The 23,574-nt window shown below is 42.3% G+C and overlaps 1 protein-coding gene across 2 annotated transcripts in view; it reads left to right on the forward strand.

Moving 5' to 3' along the window:
* LOC126531202 (uncharacterized) overlaps positions 1–22,280 on the forward strand; it is a 28,442-nt gene extending 6,162 nt beyond the window's left edge. Inside the window, exons 1-8 of one of the 2 annotated variants that reach the window (XM_050178630.3) lie at positions 3,825–3,980; positions 4,324–4,516; positions 7,315–7,428; positions 13,479–13,599; positions 16,839–17,058; positions 18,234–18,501; positions 20,138–20,490; positions 21,781–22,280. In XM_050178630.3, the coding sequence (XP_050034587.1) occupies positions 3,910–3,980; positions 4,324–4,516; positions 7,315–7,428; positions 13,479–13,599; positions 16,839–17,058; positions 18,234–18,501; positions 20,138–20,490; positions 21,781–22,123 (1,683 nt within the window). In that variant the 5' untranslated portion in view covers positions 3,825–3,909 and the 3' untranslated portion in view covers positions 22,124–22,280. Of the gene's footprint in view, positions 1–3,824; positions 3,981–4,323; positions 4,517–7,314; positions 7,429–13,478; positions 13,600–16,838; positions 17,059–18,233; positions 18,502–20,137; positions 20,491–21,780 lie in introns of those variants that run through there. The other variant, XM_050178632.3, reaches the window with a different exon arrangement.
* The last annotated feature ends 1,294 nt before the right edge of the window (positions 22,281–23,574 follow it).

Raw genomic sequence — 23,574 nt, forward strand, 5'->3', positions numbered from 1 at the left:
ACATACATATTGTGGATCACTAATAATCTAACTTGGAACAATCATGTTGCAAGTATTGCTGCTAACTGCCTTTGTAAACTGTTCTTTTCAAGCACTTGTTAAAGCACACTACTCCGGCTGTTTGCCTGCTACCATATAAAGCCATTATTCACCCAATGCTGGAATATGAGTGGTCGTATTGGATTCTTTCACTAAGTGTAAAACCAATCAAGTAGAAAAAAATGCAAAAAAAGCCCTCAAAGTTTATTTAGAACTTGTATGGTTGCAAGTTAGTGAGCTACTAATGCTCACTACAATATCAATGGCTCAGACATGCTCGTCTGAGCCTTGGATTCCTTGGATTATGCCACTTGGAAGTGACACAGTGAAGCAAAAGCATAATTAACTTCTAATGATGTTGTAGTGAAAGACACTCTCAATGTTTGTGAGCCACCTCACTTAATCTTGTGTTTTGTATTGATGTAAAATGTTATACCTGCTTTATTTTGTTTTCTTCCAACTTTCTTGTGCCCACCCTGGTATGATCTTGTACAAGACCACAGTATTCATAAATAAAAATTAGACATAATGCATCTATGGGAGAATCAAAAAGTGTTATGAAGGTGTAATTGCCAGAAATATTTATTTTCATGGCCATGGCCATGTTTTAAGCCAGGCCACATTCAAGACAAACTGAACCTTCTACATCCCAGCATTTCCCCGCATTAAAGGCACCCTTTAAGAAAGGTATTGCAGTAGAACACGTTGTGGGGCTAGGTAGATCACAGCGCCTTGTCCTGTCATTGTCCTTTCTTAGTGTGCTGTCTCTGTTGGCACTTCATCTTTTGAAAACCCTTTAAGGAAGTCACTGTGATGGTGACACTTGATTTTCCTCGGTGTAGTACTATAAGAAACTGTGACTGTCAGCTTTGGAAACATCAGGAAACACTACTTCATTGATTATGGCTTGTTGTTGCGTGCGCTCACCGATATCTTCACGAGATGAGACATGAACAAAATCCCAATTGCTGCACAATTTTTCATAGAAATGTTTCGCATAATTAACACTGTTGTGCAGAACAATGAAGGGACAGGACTTATGCAAGAAATCAACACACGACACCTGAACGCAATTTCCACAGTGGGCTAGTTGGTTCGACATAATTAACACTGTTGTGCAGAGCAACGAAGGGACAGGACTTAAAGGGACACTAAAGCGAAACAATGAATCAGTTTAGACTGATAAAGCATTGTTTGAAAACTCTGCAGGCGGTCATTTCAAAATAATAGTTTGAATATTAGATGAGAAATTGAAGGTCAAAGTATCAGGATTTGAATTTCGCGCCGCAACCCCGACGCCGGTATGTCAGTGTGACGTCAGGGATTCCAAAGTATGTTTTCGTATTTGGGGTATGTTTCCGTATTTGGGCTGCGTTGGCTCAGAAAAAGTTCCCCAAACTTGCCATGTTGAATATCTGGTTCCTTTAGATCACAACGCAGTCAATCTGTACCCCTAAGCATGTAAATAGGCCCTAGAAGACGCTATCAAAATCCATGACATCACAGCGACCTGGTACGGGAACTTCAAGGAAGCGTCGCCACCTGTATTTCGCTTTTGCACTTTTTATTGCTTACTAAGCATCTTATCGTGGTAAGATTGGTGTATTTGGTGTTGTAGAAGGATAATTTAATGATGCAGAAGAAATCATTTTTCTCTTTATAGTGTCCCTTTAAGCGAGAAAACAACACACGATGCGTGAGTGCAAAAATGTGTTGTTTTCTTGCTGAAGTCCTGTCCCTTCGTCACTCTGCGCAACAGTGTTAATTATGTCAAACCAACTAGTTCACTGTGTAATTTTCCTGAATTACGTTTCACATAATTAGCGTGTGCCCTCAGTATGCAGCTGCAGTTGACAGCTCGAACTTTTAACGCTTTTTGGAGAAGGCTTTGGCTGCAGAGCAGACACGGAGCCTGCCCAAGCCAACTAGTAAAACAAATTTCACTCCATTCTGGACTTATCTCAGCCTCAAACAATAATTGTTATTGAACAATAATTGTCACCTATCTTTTATGCACATCCTCTCATTAGCTAGTGCTGTGCACCCGATATCTTCTTGTCAGAAACGTTATGTCCATTCATGACCAAAAGGTATCGAGAGCATAGCATTAAAGAAAGTACACACAAGATTGATGACAATTATTATTTGGGGACAAGATAAGCCCAAAAGAGTACAAGTTTTTCTTGTATACAGAGAATGATGTCACCAATATCACCGTGTATATATATATATATTATAGGGTTTTTGTGTAAGACTGGCTTGGGCATTTGGCTTTAGCACATGTATGACATAATGTGATGTAGATGTGTGGTTGTGTAAAGTAAGTTTGTGCAAGTGCATCTTGTGTGAACAATGAGCCAATATGAAAGAGAACACCATATATCTGTGTTTAAAGCAGGTGATCTTGCTTGTCCCTGAGGGAAATAAAAATTAATTCCACGAGCAGGATTTTTGAACTTGAGAATTATGTAACAAATAGTTGTGATTGAGGATCTGGGGTTGGTGTGTTTGCCAGAATCTGCCTGAACACAGGTCCCTTTCATGTTGCTGTAACGCATGTAGTACATACCATATATTTGATGCTGCGTATATGTATTATTGTTTTATTGAATTTCCCCCTCCCTTTCCCGTGCACCATTGAGGACAGAGAAATGTAATTTACAGTAAGTTCCAGAAGGGCCCACTCAGCGAACGTGCACCAAGACGAGATCTGGCACTGAGCATGTTCTGCTCAAAACTTGTTGACATCAAGGCCTGGGCATTCTAGGTATAGTTTTCTACAAAAATTGGTTCTACATACCATCGTACACATATGTAGCAAGCTGTAAAGATTAAAAACCCTCCTTGGACTGATGCTGGCAGGAAATGCTTGCTGCAAACTTCTAGAGTGTACTATATTCTGGTGCACTCTAAAATTGCTTAAAGCTAATTGTGGCCTGGAAACAAAAATGTGGTGGACGCTTAAGCTTCGCCTTTAAAAATGGAACGCGATAGCATTCAATGATCCTTGGCTGCTTTTCACGCTTCCCAGCAACTGCAGCTTATGGAACCGTAATGTTTACCTACCGGGAAACGCCTGCGGTGAATGCTATGCACGAAGGCGAGCGGGCAAGCTTTCTGGTAGAAATGCGGCCTCTTGCGTGGACCGCGGATGCGCGGAGACAAGCGCCATCTGGGTGGTGGTGTTGCAAGGAACCGAGCGCAGCGCGCCGCTCTATGGATGGCAGAATCGCTGGAAAAGGGGTTTATGTTTGCGTTTCCGCGTAACATGATTATGTTTTCTGGCATATTAAAATTACCATCCGACGCTATCGGGTCTGTAGGTTGTACTTTACAATTTTTCTTACTCATCTTACTTTGTGGAATTCATTTAGTTCATCAACGCCTCTTTGCCACGCGGAGGGCCTGCATGGTTGTCGCTCGGAATTATTTTTCGCTAAATGACGTCCGACGCAAGCCGCCGACACGGATATTATGCGACACGGGGTTCTTAGGGCTATCGCGTTAATTGGCAAATAATGAAGGGCCGAACAAGTAAACGGCCGACTGTTGTGGTGTCCGAGATCTGCGACTATGATGTCTGCTACGACACAGCGTATCTCAGGGGCCACTTTATTTATAGTAACTGACGCAATCCAGAACTTTAATATTTGTACGGATGCTTTGCATTTGGTACTGTTTCGAGTATTTGTTAACAATTTCGGACACAAGCTGAGCAGGCTTGGCCGCATTATTAATTGGAGGGCGGTCGGACGAATGACGCCATACGAAACTGTGTGGACGCCACACCAGTGACCCTAGCGCCATATTGGCAGGGGCTGAAAGTAGACGTCTGCAATTCGGCTGCTGCTACTCGAATTATCACGAGCGATGGTTGGCACATGTGCGGCGCCTGGTTGCAAGAACCGTGTGAAACAGAAATCCGGAATTACATTTCACATGTAAGTATGCTCTCTCTGATATTTGAAGCATTTTGCATGTTTATCGCGTTTCGAAGCTCTGTCTCCGTAAGCGCATTTCTATGTTATTGAACGCCTTAAACTTGGTTGTTCTATGCCTTACAAGTCTGCAATACGAAGCGTTATTGCTGAAACAATGTTTGAAGTATAAACACTGCTGTTATGGAAATGTCGAAGTTTTCGAGTTCATCACATTGCGCAGTGTGTGCGTTGGTTATATTCGCAACGCCGTGCTCGCGACGCCGTGCGTGTTAAATGCTGCATATTTAGCATTTTCTTATTTCCTTTTCGTTGAGTGTTTGAAAAGATTCTAATCTATTGACAGGTTTCCGAAGGGTGCCGCTTTGCGCGAAGCGTGGGCACGCGCTATTCGGCGGGACGATTGGGCTCCAAAAGACAGTGACCGTCTGTGTTCCGTACACTTCAAGGCTGACTGCTTCGACAGAACTGGCCAGACGGTTAGATTACGAGCTGGGAGCATACCAACGTCGTTCCCAGCAGCGCAGCTGTTGACCACTGTGAGTTTCTAGTGCTGGATGTGGTGTATGTACGGGAAACCCAAGACTGCACTGCGATATACGAAAAGTCGGTTTAATAAGTGCCAGTAATTGGACGCGGTGTTTAGTTCTCGAATTTTTTATGTGTCGGCGCCGCCGTGCAGATTTGGGGCCTCTGCGATTGTGGGCATGTACCGTGTTGCAGCTCATATTGAACGCATCTGTGTACATGTGCATGATCAGCCTGCCTAAATAAACACACACACAAAACTTTCGCTGCAAAGTCGCATTTCGTGGTCTGCATCATTCAGTGGTACACGTAATTTGCTTTTTCATCCAGAGAGATGATAAAAAAAAACTTTCATACAAGCATATACATAAGAGCTGCATGTGCGTCTAATGTGCATAAACTGGTTTCGCCACCTGTTGACAATTAACGAAAACAGTCACGCCCAGCAGGGCGACTTATTAGCGGACTCTGCTGCTTTGTGGCACATATTTCAATAATGTGAAAATGTTTTGTGGCCTGAATTAAGGGCGAGAAGATGAAACACCATTTTTGCATAGACCGATTCCATGAAGCAGCTTTGCTGCATTCGTTATTCATACTGGCAGTTCTTGATTTTCCTTCTGCTGAACCAGGCAGACGAGGATGCCAATTGTCATATAGAACAATGCAGATCAATGACTGTGGTCTTGCAAAAACATTTGAGCACGCAACTGCCACAAGCACACATTCTGTTTTCATTGCTGTTCAAATAATAATGCAGTTCACTATAAAATAGCAACAACATGTTATGGATATATATATTACCATTTTGCATATAAAGTAGCATTGTTCTAATGTAGTAATTTTCAAACCAGTTTCGATGTGTGACATTTGTAATATACTGGCATCAAAATACTTAAACCATGCATTTCTTGCCTATACAGTTTTGCTTTCGTCAGCTGTATTTTGTAGTAGTCCGTTCTGCAACTGCTGTTGTTCAATACACATTTCTTTTATGCATGTTTTAATTGGACACTCTCTCACACTCATGAACTTGCATATCATAATTAGTTTCACTCGCATGTACACCCACTCCTGCCATAGCCAACAGGCTGCAGTATGTATAAAAAAAAGAAAGACTGGAATGTGCCTTTGTGCATTTTCCTGCACGGTACACTTCACTTGCCACAATTATTCACATACAAGGCACCAAAAGTGTGCCTTGTAAGGATAGTTGCACACTTAAAAGGCAGCACTTTTCTTTCACAATGCCGGCCAGGTGTGGTATCCAAAAGTGCACCACTTAAGACCACCCACTGCCTCTCTGTGCAAATGTATTGCCCAACATCAAAGTAGTCACTTTATAGAAAACGGATTACAAAACAGTAAGCCTCAGTTGTTGTTCTTAAATGACTAAATGAAGTAGTGTGATTATGCTTTGTAGTATCTAGGTGTTTCCTTTATGTTCGTCACAGTCCTTAAGACTGCATAAGATTGAATACCAAATTACAGAACATGCTCATGCAACCATTTGCATCAGCATAAACAGAATTCTCTGAGCCGCCGTGGTTGCTTAGTGGCTATGGTGTTGGGCTGCTAAGCACAAGGTCGCGGGATCGAATTCCGGCCACGGCGGCCACATTTCGATGGGGGTGAAATGCAAAAAGACCTGTGTACTTAGATTTAGGTGCACGTTAAAGAACCCCAGGTGGTCCGAATTTCTGGAGTCCCCCACTACGGCGTGCCTCATAATCAGAAAGTGGTTTTGGCACATAAAACCCCATTTAAATTTTTTTTTTTTTAATAAAGAGAATTCTGCTTTTTTGTTTAATGTGCACTTTTTCCGAAAAACAGCATTTATAATGAAACCTGATTGTTGCTTCAAATACTATTATTATCACAATGTGATGCAGTTTATTTCTGCATGTAGCCAACACAAAAGTTGACAATGTTCAACTGGTATAGATCAGTAGAAATAGCTAATCAGTGTGTGATCGCAAAATAAACGTTGCACTAGAACTTCAAAGGATGTTCCAACACAAGGATTTTTGTGAGGTATATAAAGATATGATTTGATTTGCAAGGCTCACAAAACGTTCAAGTACTGCTAGAAACTACTTGCCACAAATAATGGCACAGGGTTGGCCATCACCGTGCCAATCGCTATCATGAGTTGGTGATGCTACAGCACGTGCCAATGAGAAGGCACTTTAGGCAAGAAAATTTTTATCAAATATGGCCAAGATCATCGCAAAAGCTCAATACAGACTTGAAACACTCCCAGTACACAGAAAACCGATCAGTGAAAATTCCTACATCGACGTTAATCTCCGGCAGCATGCAATATAGTAAGCACAGCACCTATATTGGCTCATCTTTGTGGAGTAGCTTATCCCCAAAGCACCTTCTTTAGGGATAAGCCACCGGATGTTGCCGCATGTTGATCATTTCACTCACGCCCGACTCACTGAGCAGCGAAGTGGCATCGAGCAAATTATAAAGGAGATCAGAGGGCTCTATGCCTCCATGACATTGTTTTGCATTTTATCAGTGATAAGTGTATCGATTGCTAATGTTGAAGATTGGGCGAGTTGGTATAGCATACTTGCCAACAGATAGCACAATAACCGCATAACACAAAAGAAGTAAATGTATACTTGTGTGCCTTTTTTATTGCGTTGTGTGGTTATCTTGATATCTCTTGGCAAGTATATTAATTGCCTCTCAAAGACTACTTTCTTTATGCTGTAAACTAGAGGCAGACAATTCAGTTGCGCACACACTCAAAAGTGCAAAAGATTAATTGTTTTCCCTCTTTTTTTCTCTGCAGAATAAATCAAAGAAAATCACTCCAAGTACAAGACAGCAGCAGCAGCAGGTACAAGCAAAAACAAAGCTGACTTCAAGCAGCAGTCAACAGCAGGAGGTAGTGAGGACGTCAAAGGTATTGGTGGCACTGCTCAGCTGCACCAGTTAACAGTGTCATAGGTTGTGGTGATAAGATTTCTCAGGAATCTATGATTTTGCAGCCTGGTTATCACTATGTTCATTGCGTAAATATTCAGTCAAGCCTGCCGGCAGCCGTGGCTGTATCGGGTGCTGTTGGCTGTATGACGAAATATGTCGCAGAAGATTACTGCAAGTCAGTCACGCAAAGAGTGTAAAACTGCATGTGTTAATTTCTTTTTTCCTTTTTCTTTTCCGCCACTTAACTGCTGATGGCAAGTCGGCTCATCATGACGAATGGTGTCCTATCTTATTACTATATGGTGTAATATTGACACAGAAATAAAGAATATGCAATGCCATTTGCTATATTGTGTTCAACAAGAGCACTAAATGCACTTTAAGCATTCCTGCTACAATTTTTGAAAAATATGACAAGAAATTGCAGGTTCAACAGAAGTCTGCACTTTTCATCAATTTCGTTGAAATGGCATTTAAGGGCATTTAAGGGTTAAATTAGCCACCAGCTCTTGTTGTTTAATCCACATTTACAACACGTTCTCAACACACTTAAAACCATAAGAAAGGCCTCGAAATGCTGCGCATTGTTAGTTTTGCACATACCATAAACCCTCAATTTAACAAAACTTGATTGTACAACATCTTCAATTTAAGTGTTTTCAATTCCTTGACGCGTACTTGTAGAACCTAATGAGTTCAAAACCTCCATGCAACGAAGTAAACCTAATATTTCGCCCGATTCAACAAAATTCAGGAAGAATATCGATGAATTTTCGGAATTTAAAATACAGGTATCCCGGGTTTCAGTTCAAGTGACAGATGCCATTGACCTCAGGTCCTAACACTATCACAATACAGTGAAATGTCGATCCAACAAGATAGGACCCAATAGTTATTTTTTAAAACCAGAAACACATAAATATATCATGCAAATAACATTATGTAACATTATGTTATGTAATAACATTAACTAAGAGCAAGAAAGTTGTACAACTTTTTTTTTGCGTACATACTTCTCGTAGGCAGTAAAACAAGATGTGCTCAAAAGGCTCGTCGTCTGCAGGCATGCAAAAATTATATAATTTTTTGCTTGTGAATAAGCACAATGATACTCACATGATTTCCTTAAATGTTCCCAATTCAATGAAGTAATTATAAAGTCTAATTGACTTCCTTGAATTGAAGTTTAACTGTACTGTGTAGGGTTGTGTGAATACTACTAACAATTTTTGAGACCACATCAAATACGAATCAAATAGTGCCGCAAGCTAATCAAATATTGAATACTTTGAATAATGAACAGCTGTTTTCACAATATTAAATGATGTTCACATTCTAGTATTCATCAAGATACCAAGTGCCTGTCATTACATTGCACATTATGAAGTATTGTTTAATAAAAGCACAATATGGAGCATTAGGAACAAATTAGCAGTTCGGTTCCCTACTCAAGGTTACTATTTTGTAGTAATGCCTTTTCATGATACTAATGCCTTTCGGTGCTCTTCGCATTCATGAATGGCCAAACAATGCTTTGCCCGGAGTCAAGCAACAAACACAGCCATTCACAAATGCCAAAAGGTGTTAGCATTAAAAAAGGCATTGCTACAAAATACCAGCCCAGGCACCTTCAGGGATTGCAACTTATCGCTTCACAGCTAGTAAAGTCCGTTTCCCTGAGCAACATAGCCTGCTCTACTACGAAAGGTTTCTGGTTTTATGCCTACTATGCCCGTAGGGATATGTTGTGCTCTTGTTACAATTTTACGTTCGATTGCGCGCACTTGACACACACATTGCACACACATTTAAATATTCGAAAACTAATAGAAAAAGATTTGTATTACGAATATAGACAATTCAATTTTAAGACCAAATCAAATAGGACATTATTCCATTCCTTATTCGGAAGTTTCAAATATTCGCGCACCCTGAGTGCTGTGAACGTGTTAGGACCAAATATCCAAGCTTGATATTCAGAAGGGGGTGCTTTGCCTGGCCGGTGTTATAGCTTCTGGGTTGTGATACGGCGGACGACCATGTGTAAAAGGCCACAAAGACAACCTTTGAGCTCCTATCGCATAAACAAACCTTGTTTTAAAAAATGCCCATTCTATAAGATCAGTGTGAGAGGAAGCCCTGTAAGTTAGTCTCGTTGTACAGTTGTGATGGCATGCAATAAAACAAAAACATTCAGTACTGTTGTCGGTCTCAGTTCTTTGCTTACAATTGTACAAAAACGTGTACTCATGCATGCGTAGATACGTGCCACATACATTGGCGTGTCATTTGGATACACAGGGTGATGATATTTAAGTTCTATGGAATTTTTGGAAATCGCCTGTTACAGGTAACGTAATTCCAGTACTTGAGCTGGATTGTTAGGAGAGGTGGACATTGCAAAAAATTGACACACATGCTCAACTAATTAATGAAAATTGTACATAATTTCTTAATTACCTTATGGCACATATTGCAATTTACAAATTGTAGCGTGCGAGTTTGTCGGGCGTATGAAGGCGTACTTTGAATGCATTTCCACAATGACACCAGTTTGGAGATATGCACCATCAAACTCGCTGTAAAAATGCACAGTTGGTCCACCTACTTTCTAGCGAAACACACTTTTATGCACTGAAGCATAAAAGTAACTGGAACAACCATTTATTTCATTCCACACTTTGGGGAATAATATCTCAAAACTGGTGTGACCCTGAAAATTCGAGTGCATCGTCTTGCAAACTCACCACCTACCATTAGTAAATTGCAGTGTATGCTGTAACATAAATTAATTAAGAAGTTAATTAGTCAATTTTTCATGCAAGTAATGTTGACGCCTCTGAACAATCCAGCTCAAAGACTGGAATTACGTTATCTGCAACAGGCAATTTTTAAAAATTTCATAAAACTGAAAAGTTATCACCCTGTATACGTTAGTTTACACAAAGTGTTTTACCCTTGTGATCATTTGCCCACTTTGTAGTCATTCCAGTCAGGAACTATATCACAAGTTCTGGGCACAATGCAAAAAGAGCACTCATGTAAATAACTGTGAATTAAGTTATTTATTTCATAAAGTTTTCTTATTCCTGAGGTTCTTACACTGCGTACAGTCTGCAGACAGTATCACATCATGGGCCACAACCACAGGAACCATTTCCTCTATCATCCTGATCATTTCTTTCTTCTTCAGTGCTCTTGTCTGAGCACATTTTGTAGTCATCTGAAGGCGTAACATATTCCTTCTCAGCACTAAAATACTCTTCAGATAACACTAAACCCACATGAGTTCTTCCAGTAAAATGCATGCGAAGAAAAAGTTGCCATCCTCTCACTATGTTGCATCACAAGAAGAGCACATAGATTCCTTCAAGCTCCACTAATAAGTGCTGCCCTCTCTGCAAATTGCAATCAAGACCTAAAAAATTTCCTGAAAGGTTCTGCAGCAAACACTCACAGACACACACACAAAAAAGAATCTGCCTCCATTCCACCCCGTGAAAGCGGATGTACAGTGACGCTGTTGCCAACGTTGGACAAGTACCACCACCCCAACTGACACACAAGCACCACCAGCACAAGCAATGTTAGACAACCACAAATTGCTCATACTTCTCCTTGAAAGAGAATTGCCCTGTTCACGCGCTTTCTGTTTGTTCTTCGACACCGCGGCGCTTGCCATGCATGATCGCAGTGCCTCTTCCTTGCAAGTGTAGCAATATGCGCTTTCCCTGTGGACACCAGGCGTCGCACTGTCAAGATGAATGTAGCGACCATGTTCGCACCCGTTCTACACCCATTCTATTCGTGCTTTGACCCCATGGTGGTTGCTGTGCATGTTCACTGCGTCCTTATGCTTGTGTGGAACCCGCTTTCATGAAGTGAAACATCACTAACCTTTCAGACAGTGTTTGCCATAACGTCCATTATGGTCGCTACACAGGCTGTGTGACAGATCGTCATGCGACTATATATACCACTTGATGATGTCATCACGCCACACGTGACATCACATGATGTCATTGTCAAGTGATGTCACCTGATGACGTCATGTGATGCTTCTTGGAGAAGTGGCACACTGTGCACTTCCCGCTTCGTGGCACTGTGTCTGAGATTGGCCCACGATAATGTAATGTGGTTATGTAATCACGTCAACCATTGCCTAATGACATGATCACACGAATGGTTGCGTGATGACATTATCATGTCAAACATTTTAACGGCACCATCACATGACAATATGGCCCGATTACGTAAGCTGATGACATCCTTATGTCGAATGTGACGTCACACTGACGACACCATCAAACGATGATGTTGCCAGATGACGTCATGTGATGCCTCTTGGAGAAGCAGCACACTGTGTGCTGCCTGCTTCTTTGCACTATCGCCGAGATCGGCCCACATTTTTGTGTGAGCAAAGCTCTCGCACGCAGGCACGAAAAATCCTGACCAACTACAGGCTAACAGCTTCACTGTAAAAGGAATATAGTGCCGACAAGCAAACACATTTCAGTTGCTTCCTGGCATCTGACTGTAACCAATGTTTTTAAGTGTAAGAGCCCGACACATTATACCACAGAGGGTTGCAGGTGCTATATCACCTGTCGGTTTTGAGAGAAATCATAATGGCAGTCTGGCACAAAGTTACTGAAGTAGATTTATTTGCTTTGAATGCATGTGTCAGTGACGAGGGCTAAAACACCACTTTCACATGCATCACTTCTGCCACCATCATGCCACCAGCCACCATGCCAAATGCAGCAAACTTCCTTAGACGGGTATGCCGAATATTGCATTAAAAAAAAAGTAAGTGCCACGAATCGTATACGACTTCTTTAACTAAACTGCTGGCTCATGTGTGTTTGAATTGGTAATACTAAAAGCATTCTCAAAAGTAAAATGGCAACTCACCAAAAAGATAATAAAGCAAGAGATTTCGGCTCCCATACAGAGGCCTTGTCCACAATGTTTTGAACAAGGCTCATGGGAGCCTTGTTTTCCTTTGTTTTCTTCTTTTCTTTTTTATGTTCTTGGTCGGCGTCCATCTTACCTTTGACTATGAGTGATCCCAACCAGACGAGTTTTCGTCAAGCTTTTGATTTCAATACTAAAAGCAGTAAGTTATGGTCCTGAAAATTTTGGCATTTTTTATAGCTGCTAAAGATTAGCTTTATGACGTGACCTCTTTTAGAAAGCAGATCACCCGAGAGTACAGTTAGAAGTATGTCACAGACATGTCATTGCAGCATGGGAATCCTGCGATGCAGTGGCATTGTCAAGTGTTGCTTTCAATGGGTCAGAGGCCACTACACTCCCACAAATGTTGCCAATGGAGGTGTGTGTAGAGGCTTCATTGAAAGTGAAATTGAATTCAATTGAATTCTGAGGTTTTACATGCCAAAACCACAATTTGATTATGAAGCACGCCGCAGTGGGGACTCTGGAATAATTTTGACCACCAGGGGATCTTGAACGGGCCCCCATACACAGGACCACGGGTGTTCTTGCATTTCGCCCCCATAGAAATGCAGCTGCCGCTACCGGGATTTGATTCCGTGAGCTTGTGCTTAGCGGTGCAACACCACAGCCACTAAGCCACTGCGGCAGGTGTTGAAGGTAAAAGAAATGTTGTACAGACTGCATTACATTTATGCTCAATTGCAATGTAGGTACGTAATTATCTTTTTTTTTTTTTTTGCTGGTTTAACACTATTTACCAGTGCATGTCATGAGAGGTCATCAGGACATGGCTCCATATCTTCACTGTCATCGCTGCTCTTCCATGTTCGCATCTTTTTTTCTTTTTTACCAAGTCTGTTCTAAAAAAAATTATACTTCTGACATTTCAGAGCACAAATTTATCATATCACTAGAGCCTGACTTAATGTTTTCCTTTCCTGTCTCTTTAAAAGATAGGACACAACGATAATAGATGAGGCAACATGGTGCTCTTTGTTCTGCTAGCACATCCCCTTTTGGGGCACTGCAAATAAGTATGACATTTTCTGGCTCTTGGCATTACAGGGACATGCCAGAACAACTCGGGCAGCCATCAAAGTCCAGGAGAAGAAAGCTTGTGACCCTGTAGCAAAGCAGTCGAAAACAAGGGATGCTGGCACCAACACGACATTATCTCTTGAGAACGGTCAGTCAATTACTGGACAACATCATTTGATCGCTTGCTTATGAGAGTTCGAAGGAGCAGCCAAAAGGCCAGTCATGGCACATTCCTAGACTGTGCTTGATGGTAATTAGTCTTTTTGACCTTTGCTTGCCAGTGGCGTTCCTCGAGTGCATGAGCAGCATGTCAAGCTCTCTCAGCAGCATTAGGTTTCATGCTTTCTTCTGGCACAACGGTCTTCCCCAGTGTCATCATGACCAAGAAAAGCTGTTGTGAAGCTCACATTGTTTTATGTACGCACAACACATCACGCATCATACCACTGCTCGCTCCTCTCTTCACGCCACTACTGCTAACGCACCCCTAAGTGACTAAGCCTGTCCGCATACGTCAATGGGTGGTGGGTACAATGCATTATTCTCACCCAATGTCATCTTTCACCAGCTAAGTCTACAGAAACAATTGCATAAGTTTTCCCATTGGCCATAGTGCCATTCTTAAAGCACCATGAGCACTAGATTCCTCTCTCCAAAGTTTCATGCATTAGGGCTGCGTAGTTTCTCTGCAGAAGTCGTGTAGAAATCTTGGGAAGTTTTCCAACACACTCGCAAAGGCTCCAGGATGACGATTTGTGTGCTACTTCAGTCAGCTAAACCTTTGCCAAAGTTCTTCTGTTGGCCACCATGACCATTTTAAATCATCGTGACCACGTGGAAAGGGTCTCATAGGTTCCATATTTTCAAGTGCTTAGTTTTCTCATTGTAGTCATTAAGAAACCTTGGAATTTTCCCTGGATGGCAGGGTGCAGGAGTTTTGACATATTTAACAGCTTCTAACAACTTTAAAATTCAACCAGAAAACATTTAAGATTTTTTCATGATGTTTTATAAGTGCTTTCCACAAACTTATAAAAATGCACATGCCGTGTCGATTTGACAGGTGTGATCGTGCATGTATACATCATGTTTGTCTGAATGTTGCCTATACAAAATACTTTTTCAGTAAAATTAAAGGGACATTAAAGGCAAACACTAAGTCGACATGGACTGTTAAAATACCATTCCATAAACCTCGCAGCGCATGTTTCGTGCCAAGACTTAGTTTATGAGAAAACTGTGTCTGAAGGGTCCGCATACATTTAATGCAATTCAAATCACCCACTCCCAAGCGTGGAGTGGCGACGTCGACATGCGCCGCATCGCCCTTTACTGCCGTCGGTGAGCAAAACGGCTTCCGACAGGCAGCGCTACATTTTTTTCCGCAAAACGCAAACGCATGGCCATGAAGAAACCTTGCCATGACAGAGCGTTGAATTCATTATTGCAGCTGCTCTTAGTCAAGCGGCGTGGACCGCTCGGGCATCCCCTGACATCAAATGGACGTGGCATCCTCTGCTACTTGAGTTTGTGCGAGTTTCACGAGCCACCAAAACCAGCGCAGGAGTATGCAATAACGAAACTACTGAAACATGAAAGGACAGGTGGCGCAGAGTAACAGAAAACGAAACCTTTCAAAAGCCTGTGTCGTTGTCAAGGGTAACGTCAATGAGTTTTTTCTAAAAATCAAATTGAACTGGACAAGTAGCACAGCTTTTTTGTCTTATAATGCATACAATTATCTTTTTATTAAGACTAGTTAGTACTAGTGCCAAAATTATAAGGAGTGTCTTCGTCATCGGGCTGGTACATGGATGTCCTTGCGGTCTCTAATTATGTCCTGCATTTACCTCAATTTCTCTATTACTAAAACTCTGTTCACAATAATATTGACGCCTTAGACCTTCTCGAGCACTAATCTGTCACTTTAGCTTGACTTAATACTTGCCTTTAGTTTCCCTTTGAGCAGGTAGGATTCCCACTGTGCCCTGTAAGCAATGTACGAGAGGGCATAGCACACTTAATCTGTAATTGCAACCTCTTAGTGCTCCAAAGGATAATCCCAACGACAGCAGTAAATGTACCTCAGGGTTCACACCTTGAGCTGCATACATGTACTTGGACCATAGACTAATGCCATCTGTGTTTCCCATGCTATGAATGCGCATTTAGAATTTCTGGAATACACTGATCTCAATGAGATATTTTAATTCTGTATTCTGTGTTATGCGGAGGTTGTGGGCTCCACTCCCACTGGTGGGAAGTTACCTTGCGTGTCCACTTTCATTTCCCTCTAGCTTACAATTTCTACACTTCAACTAAAAGCTACAAATATCTTCCCCTATACTTTCCTTTGCTTCATATGGTTGTGACTAACAAAAATCTGGCCCCCTGGTTCCGCTTCTGTCGTGTTATGAGTAGGTTATGCAAGTGTTAAGTGTCGTATATCCTGTGTGCATCATTTTATTTATTGTCGCACTCACCTGGATTAGCACACTAGGTCAGCTGCCAGGCAAGCCTCTCCACTTTTCATTGAACAGCCTCTCTTTCTCTCACCTCAAACTTCCGATTCTGAAAATTTCACCTTGGTGTCTTGCTATGGCTAATGCTAATAGCTCCTTGGACTCCTTGAAGCTGGTGGAGACTTTGTCCATGCCGGACACATGCAACCCATTCCTTTGAGACCTGAAATGAGCCATTAAAAGCTGGCACTGTAAAAGCAAAGAGCACTGTCCTAGCATAGATAGCTGGCCAGACAAGCCTCTCCACTTTTCATTGAACCGCCTCTCTCTCTCTAACATTAAACTTCTGAATTTTCCACCTTGGTATCTTGCAATGGCTTATACTAATAGGCCCTTGGACTCCTTGAAGCTGTTGGAGATTTTGGCCATGCTGGATACATGCAACACAGTCCTTTGAGACCTGGAATGAGCCATTAAAAGCTGGCACTGTCAAAGCAAAGAGCACTGTTCTAGCATAGATCTTGAAGGCTGCCACTTTGCAAATATCTGTTGAGGCTAGGCATGCGATGCACTCAGGCTGAGCAATAATAGGGTGCATTTGTAGCCATGCGGCAGAGCTTTGTTGTGTCAAGTACTATTGTTAAAAGAACTAGTTGAGCTAGTTGGTTTTGCATTGCTGATGAAGTCAGCACAACAAGAAGACAACGCACACAGGAAAAAAGCACTTGTCTGTGTTTTCTTCCTGTGTGCATTGTCTTTTTGTTGCGCTAATTTTCCTCATCAAGTACCTATGTTGCTGTCAACATTTCACTGCATTGGATAAATACCACAAGTGGGCACTCTCTCAATGCTGCTTGCAACTACTAGTTAAGATTCGATTGGATGGTATGGCTTATAAAAAAAATTGTCCCTGTTCCCACAACAGACGTGCCAACAACGGCTAGAGCTTCAACCTCGAAGGGCCAACCACTGCCTAAAAAACGGCTGTTCCAGTTGCAACACGACGCCAAAGGTCAATCTAAAGGTCAAGCCAAGGGCGGTGAAGATGCTGGCACCAGTCAGTCAGAACCAGTAAATGTTGAGAAACCGGTCGTTGTCAACGGTTCTGAAAGCAAGGACCTAGAGTCGGACAACGTGTCGAACTGGTGAGTGGGCTCGCAGGCTTTGAGATGAAGGTAACAAGGATTCCAAAGTACAAAACAATCGTTGGTCAGTTTATTGCCTTGCACTGCTTAAATTGGCTCTGCAATGCATCTCACGGACTTCGCAGTTTCTCAATACATGCATTTTTGCATACAGCCCCCATTTAGACGCAGCTTTGGCTTGATGTCTCTAAATTTAAGCTGTCACAGTATTTCGCCTGTGGTTGCAGCCTCAGGTACTTGCGAACCATTAGCTCTGCATTATAGCTTGCAGTTATGGTTGTCTGACGTCTTTATACTATCGATTCTACTGTCGGTAGTGTTTGTATCATCAGTAGCTCAAAAGTGATTCAACTATCTATAGTACTATCAGGAGTTTTGCATCACTAATATTTATACCACAAGTCTACCAAGTAACCAGTGGCATGCTATACAGGGTGCAGCATGCACCTTCTCCATGTGAGGTCGTTCAACAGTTACTGTAGCTTTATAAATTGCACAAGAGTTCAGCCATTTCACCTTTTTTTTTCTTTCCCAGAATCCTTGCAATTGACTCAATTAACAGTTCCAGCAGGACAGTATCAAATGTCTTTAACAGCTCATTTACGATCACCACCTCACTTGCCTGAAGCTGCTCAGGTTACTCGGAACTTAATCTTAGAAAACAGTCAGCGGTGTCCTTGAGTTATCATAGTAAGCAATACTGCTTTGGCTGAACTGGCAGAATAGGATGCGATATGTGACGTTTCTGGTGAATATGTAATTAATGACAGTTATAAACAGTGCTATTTCTGTGTTTCCTTGAAAGCTTTCATAGGGTATCCAGCAGGATGTTGCAAAGCATTCCGTCCTCACACTGAGTCATTGTGCTGGGCGTCACGTTGAATGAAAAATGAAGGTATCGTTGAAAGTGGAAGACTCGTTGGTGCCTCCTAACTACACAGAAATGTAGATATTGTGCTATGTTCTTATATTTAACTATAATAAAACATATTATAGACTTCTTGCATGGAATGAAAATTTGCTATGCTAGAACAGGCCAGTGGGGAAGTCATAGTAAGAAGGTGTGGTAGAGTTTGTCAACCGGAGATTCTTTAATGTGCATGAACATTTGAATGTATCGGCATTATAAGAACCCTCTTTGGTACACAGTTTTAACTATCTTTCTGAAATAACAGCTCCGATGAGCCAGAGGAACATCATGCCACTGACCGAATTGTGAACCGGGACCTCGAGTCTGGCGAGCCAGGACCTGAAACAACGGCCACGGGAGCATTATTTCTGCACACATACTGCGGTGAGAGAGCCGAGCCAGAGGAGGTGGTGCAGCTCAAAAAGTTGCTTCAGATTGCTAAGCGACGCCTCGCTCTGGCCGATCAGAAGATGAACCGCAAGTTGAAGGCATTCAATGAACTACTGGCTGCCAACAAGGAGCTCAAATTCCAGGTTTGTATGCCTGCCATTGCATGCCATTTGCTTGCAGCTGGCAGCTGAATGCTAGACAATATAAAGTTATAGGCCAACTACAACAAAATTTAGAACCATATAAAACACCTAGCTTCAGATAGCAACAGATAGAAAGTACCAAAGAGGACCACCATTACTGCTTGCTGCTGCAAATGATGCAGAACTCGTAACTTTTAAGAACCAACACAGCATATAGGCATGATCTGATACTTGCCGATGACCAGGGCACGCTGCAACTCTGTCTTGGAGGCCATGTTCTGTGAACTGTGCCATATCTGCTGTGTACCATGTGCTGACGTTGTCAGCTTAAGTGATAAATGTTCATAATAATGATTCCACCAGTCCTGCAGCTATGTCATGACTGGTGCAATCGTATATATACACTAATTTGTAACAAGCTTAGCCAAAGTGACATTTTATTGCAGTTAGCCCTGAAAGGGCACTCAAGCCCTACTTCAGTTTCTTCTCAACATAGTTAATAAAGCTCTAGAACGAGAGAAAACTCTTGGCACTCGTTCTTTGTTAAGAGCTGGCTTAGCCACCGAGAAAACGACATTTGGCAGGTTGCCCAAGACAACAGATGGAAGTGTGTCAACCGCTGAGAGGCATGCCTGAGGTGTCTGGGCTAGTTGGTAAACCGTCTTAGTAACAGCTTAAGAAGAGAACATTAAAAAACATTTTCTAGGACGTCCCATGCTAATCTGGTGCTTCCAGCTTTAGCATATACGAATGTAACAGCGTCACATAATAGCACCTGGCTACTGGCATTTTTGCATCATTAGTATACAAACCTCATCTTCAGACCATTTGAAGCCTCCTTGCATAAAACTAACATAATGTAAGACATTTGAAAGCCTTGTAAAAGTAATATTTTGAGGATCACAAAGTTGCTCTGACAGGAAAGGATTGCAAACATTGACCATTAAAAGGGACACTAAAGAGAAAAATGATTTCTTCTGCATCAGTAAATTACCGTTCTACAAAATGAAAAACACCACTCTTACCACGATAAGATGCTTGGTAAGCCAGAAAAAGTGCAATAACAAAAGATGGGTGGCAACGCCTCCTCCAAGTTCCCACACAATCTCGCTGCGACTTCATGGATTTTCACAGCATCTTCTAGGCCTGGTTAACTCTTTAGCCGTAAAGATAAGCTACATTGTATTCTAAAGGAGCCAAAGATTGAACATGATTTTCGGGAACTTTTGCAGAGCCAATGCACCCCAAGTATGAAAAAATACTACTTTGAAATCCGTGATGTCACAGTGACGTACCGGCAGTGGGGTTTCGGCACGAAATTCAGAAACTGGAACTTTGACCGTTATTTTCCCTTTGAATAATCAAGCTATCATTTAGAAACTAACAACAGATGCTTTATCCATCTAAACTGATTTAGTGTTTTGTTTTAGTGTCCCCTTAACTTGGTTCAGCATTTATCATATGTATCAAGCGACTTCCTCTGTTCAGTCCGACATTGTGTTGTATTGAAACCGCACAAGCTAGACTATGCTGAAATAATGACTATAATTAGATTGTATAGTGAGATAAACAAATAAAATGTAATGAATGCTGTGCAATCTTGTACCCTGTCTGAATCATGTCACTCTGCATGCAGCTGTCGCTGGCCCAGCGGGCAACGCAGCAGCAGTTTTCAGTGAGTGAGCGGCTGCCCCAGGAGCTGCTACGTGATTGGCATGAAAATGCCGGGCGCGTGCCCCATGCACGACGCTACAGCCCCACAACGCTGCGCTTCGCTGCCGACCTGCACGCCTGCTCACGCACTGCCTATGAACATGTGGCCTGCTGGCTGCCCATGCCCACGCTGTACCTGGTGCGACGCCACGCCGCCATGTCTTCTTCTGCCGACGGCAGCCAGGAAAGTGGCGTTGGCAATGCAACCACAACGCCCCACAAGAAAGGCGAGACAACTCCAGCAGGGCCTCAAACCACCACCGTGCCAGCAAGCAGGTAATTAAAGCAGTGTTCGCAAGGGGTATGCCTCCGCATAGAAATGTGACGTCAGCAGTAACAAACACTCTGAAATCTCCCTTCACAGCGCCTTCATTCACACAGGCACTGAGGAGATGGGAGTAGCCAGGGTGTAGTCTGTGCATTACCGACTGACTTAGCATTGTGTACATTTGACACCACCGAGTATTAGGACAGCACATATGCATAAAATGTGGGCATTATCAAACCCAAGCCTTCGTCCTCTGGCTTGGTCGTTTACTTCACCATGGCACATCATAAAAGAAAGACATTCCAACATGCCTTGCCTATTGAAGCAGCATGTTCGCACCTTGCCTTATAGCACAGCTGAGATGAGCAATATTAAATGTGGACTCAAGAAACGCACCAACTTGAGCCACATTGGTACATCACGGTAAAACCCTAGGTCCAGTCAATTGAAACAGGTGGTAGCATAGAGCAAAGCATGACCTCTAAGATCACTAGCATAGTGCAGGATTTTTCTTAAAGATAAATGTTCTCTGACATGCAGGCAGCTTTAGAGGCTCAGCTGCCTTTTTTTCTAATTGTCATTATGCTGTGTTTCCTGGCACAATTGATTCACCAACAATAGTGTATAATGGATCATGTACTATGTACACATAGCACTACACTTGTCACGGGCGATCTCAGTTTAAAAAGAATGCAGTCCAATCAGTCAATGATTTCCTCTGCAACAAAGTCATCTCACCACATAAAACACATTGCAAAGTTTCTAAAAGGTTAAATTAGTTAGTAGCAGGTTTTTTTGGCGCAAGGGAAACTGGGGCCAAAGAGTGCCAAACACAGGGTTGGTGGTTGACTTAGGTTAGTAAGCAGTACTCAAGGTGAATGAAACAACAGTGCTGTAGAGGGCCCAAAATTAATTAAGAGTAATGATTATATGTAATGGTTATGGGCAAAGTGTGTGGCCTTTACAAAGTCATGCAGCCTCAGCAGCAGTCCTTGTCAGGGCAAGGAGTGCGGAGCACCTGACATGCGAGGTAAAAAAGCTCAGCCATTTCCTTGGCAATGAGACAAGGCTGAGATAAATGGAAATATGAAACTGAACGTAGGAAGCCTACACTAGCTAAAAAATTTTGAACTTTTCTTTATTGAAAAAATTTATAGTTGCCGAGAAGAAAGGACGGGTGTGGAGGCATTTGGTTTCTAAAAGGTTAACTTGCTATTCCATATTTATATAGTGTCTGCCTTTAGTGTGACTTTCATGCTCATGCATTTAAACCACAACTTGCTCTCTACTGGTTGCAGGTTTGCAAGCTCTGTGCCTCGCTTCCGAAAGCTGACAGCTGGGTTTCCTTCAGCAATCACAAAGCCAAGTGCTTCAACATTCCCTCCAGTGCAATCTACAGTGAAATTAGAAAGCGCTCCAGTGATGCAGGCCAGCCACAGTGCACCTGCTGTCTTTGTCATAAACAATGCAACACCACCAGTAATGGCGACGCCCCATGAAGCAGCTGCAATACCTGAAATGGCAACATCTGCAAAGGAAGCTGCAAAATCAGAAAGGACTACGCTGCCGGAAACAGAGACACAGCTTGGTATGGAGACAGAGCTACATACGGAGATGCAGCAAGAAATGGAGACGCAATAAACGGAGACCAAGCTAGGAATAGAAACACAATCAGAAACATGCACCAGCATGACAGAAGCAACCACAGGTCTTCCCACAACATGGACACTGACTGCCTTATTTCTTCCCACAGCACTTGCATTGTAGAACTGGAGCTTCAATATATACATGAATTAAAGTGCGACTTTGAATGGCTTACATCTGCGACACACAAAGGGGGCAAATCAGTTTTGCACAAGCCCACAAGGGTGGTGGAAGGTTCATGGAAGGGAAAATTTTCATCCACCCGACTGTAGCACAAAGCTACAAAGGAAACAATAAGAGTTTCTCAGAAAAGAAAGGTTTGCAGCTGAAAATATATTCGTCCTGGTCCGAGGATTGAACCCAGGACCAACAACGTTCCGATTCGGTTGCTCTAGCATCTGAGCTAATCAGAAGGTTAGCAGATTGCAGAGAGAGACCACATTAATAATCAACTCAAAGCACATGGACACTGAATATGGGAAATCAGTTCTACGGATGCCCTTCTTGCAGCCCTTGCAGGCTTCTGCAGAACTTATTTGACATTCTCAGTGTACCTGAACTTCGAGTAGTTGATTTGCTTAGCTAAGCTGCAAGCTAGTTCACTCAGCTTTCTTTTTTTTGAGAAATGCATTTTAGGCTTCCTTTGTATCTTTGCGCTCCAGCTGGGTGAATGAAAATTTTCCCTTTCATCACATGAAGGTAAAGCTGAAGGCATCAACTATTGGCACCGTAAAGTCATCAGTCTTCTGTGGTGGTACATTCCAGTCAGAATATGCACTTTTGCTTCGCGCATTACTTTTACCATTGCTTCTACTGTGTTGCTCCTCCATTAAGCTGTGCCAGCAAGGTAAATTTATTATATTGAAGAGTGTGGTGCTTCAGCCTAAATTCTTGGGTAAGGGTTGGTAGGATAGGGGATAGGAAAGTAAGACAAGGAATTTCCAGAAAAGTACGCTAATTATCTGTACAGAAACATTCAGTTGCTCTTGATGCTTTGTATTTATGTAAGTGGGCTAAAAGAAATATGCTAACAGAGTGTAGTATTGTGTAACTGCTACAAATGCTTTGGTCTTTTGCCAATTCCTGAATGGTTTGACAAAAGCCTCTGAGGAAAGGGGCACAAGTGGGAGGTTGCGGAAGTTAGCATTTACAAAGCTACGCAAAGCTGCAGCCATAGATTAACAATTCTGAATGAGCAGCTAGTGGGTCCCTGCTTCACAATATGCATATTTCATGTTTGTGTTGCGGCTGATGCTTTCGACAAAGGAATTAACCTTAGTATTATTTTTTTTCCCCACAACTGCTACCTGCTCCCTCAAGCACAGTCACTGATAGCCCGAAAAGTTTCCCGCACTCTATCTGCAAACATTATTCATGGGGACTCCTTCAGCACAACAGAGCTACGTTATCACCATCACATAACTGCTTTCTGCCGCATTTGACAGCAC

The sequence above is a fragment of the Dermacentor andersoni genome, chromosome 5 (assembly GCF_023375885.2).
Source record: "Dermacentor andersoni chromosome 5, qqDerAnde1_hic_scaffold, whole genome shotgun sequence".
Lineage (NCBI taxonomy): Eukaryota > Metazoa > Arthropoda > Arachnida > Ixodida > Ixodidae > Dermacentor > Dermacentor andersoni.